This window comes from Grammomys surdaster, unplaced genomic scaffold, assembly GCF_004785775.1.
Source record: "Grammomys surdaster isolate TR1022 unplaced genomic scaffold, NIH_TR_1.0 125789, whole genome shotgun sequence".
Lineage (NCBI taxonomy): Eukaryota > Metazoa > Chordata > Mammalia > Rodentia > Muridae > Grammomys > Grammomys surdaster.
The window spans coordinates 2,757,627-2,767,817 of NW_021620620.1; the positions used below are offsets into that span (position 1 = coordinate 2,757,627).

The following is a 10,191-nucleotide window of genomic DNA, read 5'->3' on the forward strand; positions in this document are numbered from 1 at the left end:
ATAAGGGGATTAACATCCTGAACACTTGTCCTGAGGCATGCACGTAGTGAGTGGTGAGGCTGAGACTGCAGCTCAATCTATATCTTGGAATCTGAACCCTTAGAGCTAATTCAACCCCACATGCTTCTAGCTGAAGCATCACTCCAGATAGCACCACTTGTTGGCCAGCTGATGTTTATTGGAGTGCTTCTCCTTGCTCTGGTGTCCTGGCCATCCTTGGCCATGGCTAATTCTGAATGCACCCAGGAGAGCCTCTATGATGCACTTTTTTTTTTGGTCCTCTGTGGCATTGGTTCTGTTTCTGCAGATTTCTGGGGATGGAGGTCATCTACCTTTATATGGGTTCAGATGGCCAAGCTGGGTTAGCACTAAGTCAGGCCTCAGTGTAGTCAGCTTTGCTTGAGTACAAAAGGCACTGCTCTAGAACACCTTGGCTGGACATGGAAACCTCTAGGAGGGGCTCGGAAGCCCTCATCTCTGCTTCCCCACGAAAGCCTGGAAAGCTCTGAGGTTTTCATTGTTTCCAGTATCCCAGAGCTAGAAGATACCTAGAAACATGTGCACTCCTCCCTCCCAGGAAAGGACAGGTGCTTACCATCCTCACACGGAAGATGTTAGTGTGGGATTATATTCTGGAATCTTCCAAAAGAATCTGGGAAGATTCCAGAGACTAGAGACATCAAAAGACTGTATACACTGTTTTTGCTTGTTTGTTTGTTTATGCTTTGCTTTGTTTTAACTTGAGAAGAGAAATAAATAAAGGAGACAATCCAGCAGGATTCATGGTGCCTCTGAGCAGAACTAGTTTATGAATTGCAGCTCAGATCTACAATAGTTGGTATGGTGTTGGGCTTTCAGAATCCCGAGGCACACATTTGTTTACTGAGAATACTCTTGCCTGTACATGCAACAAAAGGGAAATAAATTCCCTGGCTATTTGCTCATTGATTTAGCAGGCTGTGTGCTACTTCATGTGAATTCTCAGGAAATAGAAAGGGGACCATGAGGTGACTCTGTCCCCTTGTGATACGACCAACAACAATTTGTCTACAAACTGAGTGCCGAGCCAGGTTCCTCGGCACTTTAGAGATACTGATCTAACTTATTTATGAAAACCCGGTGAGGTCCAGTACTCAAATGTTCCTGTTTGGAGGTTGGAAAACAGAGGTCCTAGTGTGGGTAATGGCAGAGAATGTTGGAATCTAGGTCTTCTGTCACTCAAGCCTATGTACTTCACCCTAATGATGAGAATGTGAGATTCCAAAGAAGCTGAGACAACTGGCAAAGGCACAGACAGCAAGATTGCATGGAGAATGTAGCCAGAGCCTCAGACATTGGAATGGCAAGTAGGTGGTTTGTACCCAAGAGTGGGTAGTAAGACTGGAGAAAAATGAATCTCTCAGAATATAGCCCTTGATGTATTGGTCGATAGCAGCACACTGGTTGGTAGCTCTAATGGCAGAAAAGATGGGCCATGGTAAGATTTCTACCCTGCTGATTTGGGGATCCTGGTGTCAGAAAGCATTCAGGAGCATAGGATCATATATAATCAGAGGTCTGGAAGAACAGTGGGAAGGTGTTGGAGTTTCTCTTTTTTTTCCCAGACAGAAGAACATGGAGTGGTTCTGAACCACGTTTGTGCAATTCAGAGGCTGTCTTGTGGACACCATAATAAAAAGAACCAAGGATGACAAGAAAAGGCCTTTAGTGCAACATGTACAATGGCAGGGCGATGGGGACCCGTGGAGGCTCAGGACGGAGAGCCCAGGATGAACCAAAGCTATTGAGGACAGCCGAGGATGACAAAGAGTCTTTTCATAGGAGGCTCGGAGCAAGGAACACGGGCTGCATAGATCCATCACTGCCTAGGGCAGCTGGCATCTGTGGGCGGAGGAAGGGGGAGGGGCAGCTCGCTCTGCCCAGATAACAGCTGGGCAGAGAGTGATCCACAGGTGCACAGGGTGGTGGAGGCGCAGGTGAGAAGGGAGAAGCACAGAGCACTGTGTGAGGTCAGACTTCTGTGTCTGGGCTGTGGAAGGACTTGGAGATGAGCTCCTACGGGTTCGGTGGCCATCTGATAGGCATAGGTATCAAGGAGATATAGATGCTGCTGGAGATGGAGGAGATTTAGAAGTCTGACTTTGACCTTGGACAAGATGCTAGCATCCAAGGTCGGGAGTCCATTCAGGAGACATAAGCACATGGAGGCAGCGAAGTTTCTGCCGGACCAACTTTTATGAGTCTCACATTAGATTCCATTTTGAGAGGCTTCCATCAGGCAGCTTTCATGGAGGATAGAAGTGGGAGCAGGGCCTGAGGGGGGCTTTATAGGGAGTCCTGTGCACGTGCCTGCATGATTAATCCTGAGCAGTGCTGATGGGTAGCCATGTGCACACAACCACACTTACACACAAATCATACACAGCAAATGCACGTTCTAATACTTGCACACTCTTATGCAAACACACATACAGAAATCTCACACATATGTATACATGCTTCTCTTCATATCTTCCTCTACTTAGTTGCTAGTTTGCTTTTGTCTGCTCCATTTCTCCTTCTTATCATTTATTCAGTTCTGCCTTTTGTCTTTCTCTTCTCCCCCTCTTAAGGACGGGGATGGTGTCATTGATGGAGCATGAGACTGGATAGGATGTCTATCTTGGTGTCTAGCATTCTTCAGATTCACAATGGGGTCAAAGCAGGGATGTCCGGGGGTTTTGAGCAAGATGGAATGGGGACAATGTAGTTGGGTGGAGAGACACAATGCACCTCATAGTTCCTGTGACACTTACGTGAACTTATGTGAGCATGGACTTGTTGGTCTGTGGGCACTTAGACAGTAGATTATCATGGCTTTATATCATGAAGCAGCTTGGTGAACAGCTTTCTGTCCTGCATGTCCCTGAGAAGAGAGTGGTCATTTCTGCTTGCATGCCTCAGAAAGTTCTGGTTTCTGAGATTAGCTGTCTCTGGTTGGAAATGCTGTGTGGTCCATGAAGGCAGCCCCAGAGTGTTTCTGCAGAGGTGGAATAAGTGCCTTGAACTCAGGGATTTTCAAGGCAGTTTCAATGTAAGACGGGTATTACACTGTCTGTATCCAGCTGACTTTGGAGAAGTATCTGAGATGAGAGGGAGAGGCAGAAGACGTGAGTGTTTTAGTGTACCACGGGAGTGTTTGTATATTTGTGTATGAGTATAGGTTTGTGTATGTATGTGTATGTAGGTGTAAGTTCCCATGTATGAGTGCGTGTTTGTGTGAAAGAGTATGTGTATCTGTGTATACGTTAAGTATGTGTGCATGCATGTGTGTGTGTGTGTGAATTTGCCCATGTGAATGTTTACTGTTTACGTATGTCTGTGTAAGCTCATGGAATAGAAACTTAGTGGTGGGGATTCCAACAGACATTCTATTATTTGAGAAGGGGTGGAGTATTTTATCCCAGCCGGTTATAGCTGGGCTGTCAGGGCTGGACTGTGGAGATATTCTAAGCCTATTTTGCAGGTAGAGACCTGGGTTACTTTGCTCAGGGTTACATGTGGCTGCTGTCCCCTCCGCACTCTCAACTTACTAGAGAATGTGATGTCTGATGCTAGAAGCAACCCTACTGGAGCTGCGGTTTAGAAAGGATGATGAGGTAATCCAGTCAAGAGTGAGTGGGTCTGCTGAGTGGAGACTAGGGAGACTCAAGCTCTAGACAGAAACAAGGTGGAACAGACTGTGCCTCAGTGTGTTGTAAGGGCCCGACAGCCCACATCCACCCTGCCAAGTGTTCCTCCAGCCCTCTGGCCACTTGTTCCTGTAGAAGCTCCTGTCCCTCCTCACCTGAAGTGGCCTAGCATACCTGACAACAAGAATCTAAGTCAGCATGCCATCCAGCAGAGAAAACTGTCCTCAGCCAGGGTGAAAACACGTGAGGATTGCCAGAGAGGTCAAGTTGGCAGGTGGCGCTGTTTACACTGCTCATACGGTAATGGCTGCCCAGTGCTGACACGTGAAGAGATGGCGCTGAGCCACTGGTGCCACTGGGTGGAAGCCTCTGTCTGTGTTTGCTCACACGTGTGCACATGTGAGAGTGTGTTGTGTTGACATTCTCCCTGATAGAGTCCTGGAGGCACAGCCTTCAGAGCTGGGTGGGGCTGTCACTTCTAGAACAGTCACAATACTTTGTGTACAAGTAACAAACATCGGCTTTGACCAGGATGGCAGAGAAGGAATTTATTAAGTTATGGGGCAGGGTAGGTCCCACCATCAGAGGGGGTGGCTGGAGATGTGAACTGGAGAAAGATGGGAACTAAGTAGCAGTATAGAACCCCAGGAACAGAAGCATGTTAGAAACAACTTGGCTGAGAGGAAGATGCTGGACCACAGACTGTCAGACATCTGCTCTATTGCCCTAAGAGGCAATAATCTTCCCCTCCTTTTGGCTGGCTTAGGAACCTTTTGGTCCTGACATCACTTTCCGAGGGCTTGTTGTATACTTCACCTGGGTTCCCTCTGAGGGCTATGGAGGGCAGACACTGACATAGGCCCTTTTTCCTGGGCCTGAGAGATCAGCAGGCTAGGAGGAGTGACATTCATCCAGCCCAGGGAAGGCTGTACCCAGAGCCACAGCTGGACAATATGATGACTGAGGTAGAGAAGGGCAGGTGCTGACAGAAGCCATTCCTTTGCTTGATGGACAGTCTCCTGAGGGAATCCTCAGGTCTGCACGCTAGGGGAGATGTGCAGCTTTCAAAGGAAATGGTGGTGTGTTATAGTCTCCATTGGGAGCAAAAGCCACTTCCAAGTCCAAGTTTAGTGATTAGCTCCCACAGTGTGGGAAGATCATCTATAGAATCCAGCAGTAGAATCCCTCAAGATGCTAGGGCTTTAGTCCTATGCTTCTGCACCCCACTGTGACTACCCAGTATTTCCATTTATACTGTGATCCTCTGAAGCTTTGCTTTTGTGAGTCAGAGTATAGCCAGATCCAGGTGAGGTCAAAGCAGGATCTCTCTGAAATGGTTCTAAAGCTTCCAAACAAAATAAATCTACCCTTTTCCCCCCTATCCCTGGCTTGGATGTCAAACCCCTGACTCCCAAGGGGGGACTCGGGAAGTGCTTCCTATCATGGGCCAGAGCAGGAGAAAAGTGCATGAAACTAAGCAGAGGCCACTGTACCGTGTCAGCAGCATAGGGTCCACAGTGAAAGGCAACCTGATCATATACCAACTTGGAAGGGAGTAGAGGGAAATTTGGGACAAGGAATCTAAGAAGATTGGTCCAGAGGGATCATAGGGACAAGTGGAAGCCAGTGGGAGATGTGATGTGGAGACAGGCTAGTTTAGGAGACAGAGAAGAGAAAGAATGCCACAAGGAGCCAAGATCATGAACGCATGAACCTTCCACACCATCACCTCCGATGCTGTGGACACTGAGTCAGAGCCAGATGGAGATGCCGGAGCTGGAGCTGATGGTGCACGGCTTCCTCCCTGCAGGGCCAGCTTGTTGGTAGATGTCCAGGATCTCCCATTTTCTGCCTCAGAGCAGGCTCCCTTTCCTATCCCTTCAGTCTCTGTGATTCACAAACATCGAAGTAAGGCTAGAGAGAGTGGGGCTTGTCTGGTGTCACCCTATACAGAACACTGAATGACCAGTGCCTGCCTCACTGTCTGTTATTTTTCTTTCCTGCAGAGACCAGTGGTCAAGTGCATCCAGTCCAGGCTTTCCTGAGGACTTCCCTGTCTCATAGCTCCTCCTGGGGATAGGGACTAGCCCTTTGGAACCCCAAAGCCCTATAGACTAATGGCTGCTGGAACATCTACCTTGCTTAGCCTGTCAAGCCCTGCTGATCACATGACTGAGGGCAAAGGGGCTTCTCTGAGGCCTTCAGTTGAGAAGAGATGTAAGGTCATGGAACCCAAGCAGACCCAGCCAGGGATGCTCAAGAAAATGAGCCCAGTGGACTCTGATACTGCCACAGGAAAGGGTAGCCAAGATGCGGCCTATACTGAACTGAGCCTGTCAACAGCACCGAACAAGCCTCCACTGAACAGGCCTCTTACCTGCAAGGCATGCACAGAGCAGAGGCAGAATATCCGCCCAGAGCTGTCATGTCTCCAGGAGAGGCCAGGGGACATCCAGGCCCAGACGAGGAAGCCGGAGACCCCAGAAGGACAGCTTGGCACTCAGCAGCTGCCCTTGAGTCTCTCCAGAGCCTCAGGTGATGGCACAGGGTGCTCAGTATGGCCAGGTGCAGGCCGGAGTGAGCAGAAAAGTGCGTTCAGCAAGCCACCTAAGCGCTCAGCAGCAGAGAAACCTAAGCGCTCCCCCATGCTTCTGGCTGGTGGAAGTGCAGAGGGCTCATGGGAACTCTCGGGACTCATCACCACGGTGGACATTCCATATTGGGCTCATCTGTCAACTTTCAAGTTCATGGGTGATTTCTGGAAATTACACACGTTGTCACAGAACATTCTACTCTGCAATGCTTTCCAGGGTGCTCCCACACCATGGCTGGAGCACAGCCAGGTGGAAGCACCGGCATTCTCAGCATCTTCCTCCACAGCCTCTCGGGCTCTCTTGCCGCCCACACTCTCCTCCCTGGGCTTGTCTACTCAGAACTGGTGTGCGAAGTGCAACCTAGCCTTTCGTCTGACAGCTGACCTGGTCTTCCACATGAGGTCCCACCACAAAAGGGAGCATGTGGGCCCTGATCCACAGTCTAAGAAACGAAGAGAGGAAGTTCTTACTTGCCCCGTTTGCAATGAGTACTTCCGGGAGCGCCACCATCTGTCCAGGCATATGACTTCACATAGTTAGCAGGTGGCTACAGAGCAAACTGATGGCCATAGTATCCAGTGTGCAGTGGTGAGGCACAAGTGACTTTTGGCCTGTGCTGAGAAGGTTGTCATAGACGTCTTCAAGGTTGTTCCTTTTGCTTCCCAGAGATGAACATCTCAGTTATAATATGTCATTATGTCCCAGCCCTTGTGATGTGTTTAATGCATGATGTGGGAGGTCATGTGTTAAAATGATAAGTTTCACTCATGGGATAGTGAGACCCATGGCTCAGGGAACAGGGCTGCACCTGACTGTCCCTGGTACTCTGCATGGAAGCACACGAACATGACATCCGTGACTTTGCTAGCAAGCAAGCCTGCACTCAATTTGGGCTTTCACCTATGAGCCCTGACCTTGGACATGTTTCTTTAACTTGCCACCCTCACTTGTCTTGTTCTGAAAGTGGTGTCTTAGCAGGATGTCATCAGAATGCTGAGGAAGATGTTTGGTTGCTGGCCTGCTCGTTCCCTGGTACAGTGTGAGCACTAAGCGTATGGATTGCATAGTCACCACTTGCACTAGCCAGCTATGTTATTCATGAAATCTCAGGGGTGAACAAACATTGTGTTTCTCTGCAGTGAGGCTGGGGATAGCTTGGCTTGGTGGACATGGCTCAGGCTGCATTCAAGTCTAGGCTCTTTTGCTGCTGGCTCAATATACTGGATATAGTGAAGCCCAGAGTGCAAAATACCTAGAAAACGGGTCACAAGCCTAAGTAAAGCCAACATAAATCCAGGCCTAAAGTGACTGAGTGGAAAAGTGGCCTGGCTGAAACCCTAACCAAGGAATGGGGGCGAGTAATTCAACCTCTGGGTATTCACACTGTGAATATGTGAGAAGAGAGACACCAAACACACGTCACTTATTCTGGATGATCTCCAGGTGCCATCCTTCCTTGTGGTTCTGAGTAGGGGGGAAAGGGCAACTAGAGGGTACTTGGAAGGAGGTCCCCAGGAGTCACTTCACATCCTGTCATCTACCCCCGCAACGCTGTAGGACATAGACAGTGAATTCTCATCCTGCAGTGGAATTTAAACTTGGAAAGGTTAACGAATTTGCCAATGCCACTTAGGAGCATTGGTGGAAGAACAAACTCCCATGTCCCCCCAGATCTCAGCTCATGTATTGTCCAGCCGATGCATGTCTGCTTAGCTAGCATGGTCACAGAGCATGCTGAGTGACTCAAGATTTGGAATTTAGAGGCTGGTCTCAGTTTCAACTTAACCTTGTTACTTTACAAGACATACACATGTTCATGCATGCTCATTTACTTGCGCGCACGCATGCGCGCGCGCACACACACACACAAACACACACACACACACACTTCTCTTCTCTTAAGCACTTTCCTCCATCCTGTATACTAATTAGCATAGCAATTTATCCTGTTCACTGTAGCTCTCCTCACTATAATGACAGGGAGTTTTTGCCGCATTTCCATCTTCTAGAACAACGCAGACATGCAGTAGGCATTCAACAGGTATCTGTTGAAAGAATAAATGCATAAGTTAATAAATGAATGATCTGCCTGACTCTGGCTTTGCTCCTGCCAACTCTTGAGTTGGCTTTGGGGAACAGGAGGTGGCATCTGTCAAAAGTATGTGCACACTTACCTTGGGCTCATGCAATGGCCTGCAATTTCTATGCCATCTCTTTGAAAGGGAAACATACAGAAGATGCTGGGAATTGATGTTGACATAAGTTGCTTTGCAGCCAGATTTACAAGTTCAAGAACGTTTAAGAGTTTGTGACTTAGAACCTGTTAGTGACACAGTCCCTCAGAGTAAGCATGCTGGGCTCCCAGGCATCTTCTGGAAGTCCCACCCCCTCTCATGTATTCCTCCTTCATGCCGCTTTAAACCATGACTTCCCAAGTTATCTCATAAAATAATAGTCTGGATATTTTCATTTCTCAAAATTCATGTGGAAATTCTAAAGTGCACCTTTGGGATATTGGGATTAATATCTTTATGGGTTCCAGAGGGTCAACTCCCCACTTTCTCTCTGAGGACACAGCTAAAAAGAACAATCTCTGAACTAGAAAATGGCCCTCACAAAAGACATTACATCTACTGACATGTGTCCTCTTTATGATCCAGAACTGTGAGCAATAAATTTCTGTTGTTTGTAAGCCACCCAGTCTATGGTATTGTGTTATAGCAGCCTGAACAGGCCAGGCAGCCACCTATGCATAACTCGGTTACAGCTTCTGGGGGTGTAGACGACTCAGTGGTTAACAGTGCTTGCTGACCTTCCAGAGGACCCACACTGGGTTACCAGCATACAGGTCAGGTTGGCCACAACTGCCTGTAATTCCAGCTCCAACTCCAGGGAGTCTGATGCTCTCTTGTGGCCTCAGGGGGCACCTGCACACATGTGGCACAACCACTTCCCCACACAGAAATAAAAATAATTCTTGGGAAAATGAAGGCATCTAAGAAGTCATCAGGGGCAGGGGTTATGGCTTAGTAGTAGAGTTTGCCTAGCATGCATGAGACCCAAGGTTCAATCTCCCGAATTATGCAAAAAAAAAAAAAAGAATTTGAAAACGAGGCAGAAAAAAAAAACCATTCTGAGATCAGATCAGCTTACTAGACAGGGCCTTTACCAACAACTCATACCCCAAGTGCTTTTAGTGCTAAATTCAGACCATTGTTTAAGCTTTCTTTTTACTATTGCCTTTATCTTGGAAACAATTAAAAACTATTTCAATACCAAGTCCTAGTTCTGAACTTGTTACAGATTCCTGGGTCTTTAGGTCAGGGATCCTAAGTGTAGTGACGGTATGATTAGAACAACAAATGCAGGTGAAGGAGCCAGGGCACAGACATGGTGGCGGCACACCTTGGCGGCAGCTCTTGTCATGTGCTTGAGTAGTCACCTGGGGAAAGCCTCCTCAGAGCTGGACTGGAGTATGGACTATAAGAAAGCTCAGGACTTAGTGTAATTGTCAACTAACTCAGCTGCTGTTTAAATACAGGCAGGCAGATAGGTGCCTTCCTGTAGTGATGCAGAGGAGGGTTTCCTGGAGCAGGATTGGGGGTTGGTATGTCTGGCTTTCGTTTACTGCTTTCTGGCAATGTGAGTGATGTTTGTCTGTGTATGTATGTCTGTGTATGTGTGTCTGTGTATGGGTATCTGTATGTGTGTCTGTATGTGTTTCTGTGTATCTGTATGTGTATCTGTGTACGTGTATCTGTCTGTGTGTGTGTCTGTGTGTGTGTCTGTGTGTATGTGTCTGTGTGTGTGTGCCTGTGTGTCTGTGTGTCTGTGTGTGTGTCTGTGTGTATGTATGTGTGTGTCTGTGTATGTATGTGAGTCTGTGTCTGTGTGTCTGTATGTGTGTGTGTATGTGTGTCTGTATG

General features: G+C 47.9%; 1 protein-coding gene across 1 annotated transcript; it reads left to right on the forward strand.

Annotated features, from left to right (window-relative positions):
* Positions 1 to 5,788: 5,788 nt before the first annotated feature.
* Positions 5,789 to 6,805, forward strand: Znf488 (zinc finger protein 488). The gene has a single exon (XM_028789094.1). It carries the CDS (start codon positions 5,789 to 5,791, stop codon positions 6,803 to 6,805), a length of 1,017 nt encoding a protein of 338 aa, XP_028644927.1.
* The last annotated feature ends 3,386 nt before the right edge of the window (positions 6,806 to 10,191 follow it).

Bases quoted from the DNA above. Each gene is read 5' to 3' on its own strand.
- Znf488 (XM_028789094.1), top strand. From the start codon at position 5,789: ATGGCTGCTGGAACATCTACCTTGCTTAGCCTGTCAAGCCCTGCTGAT.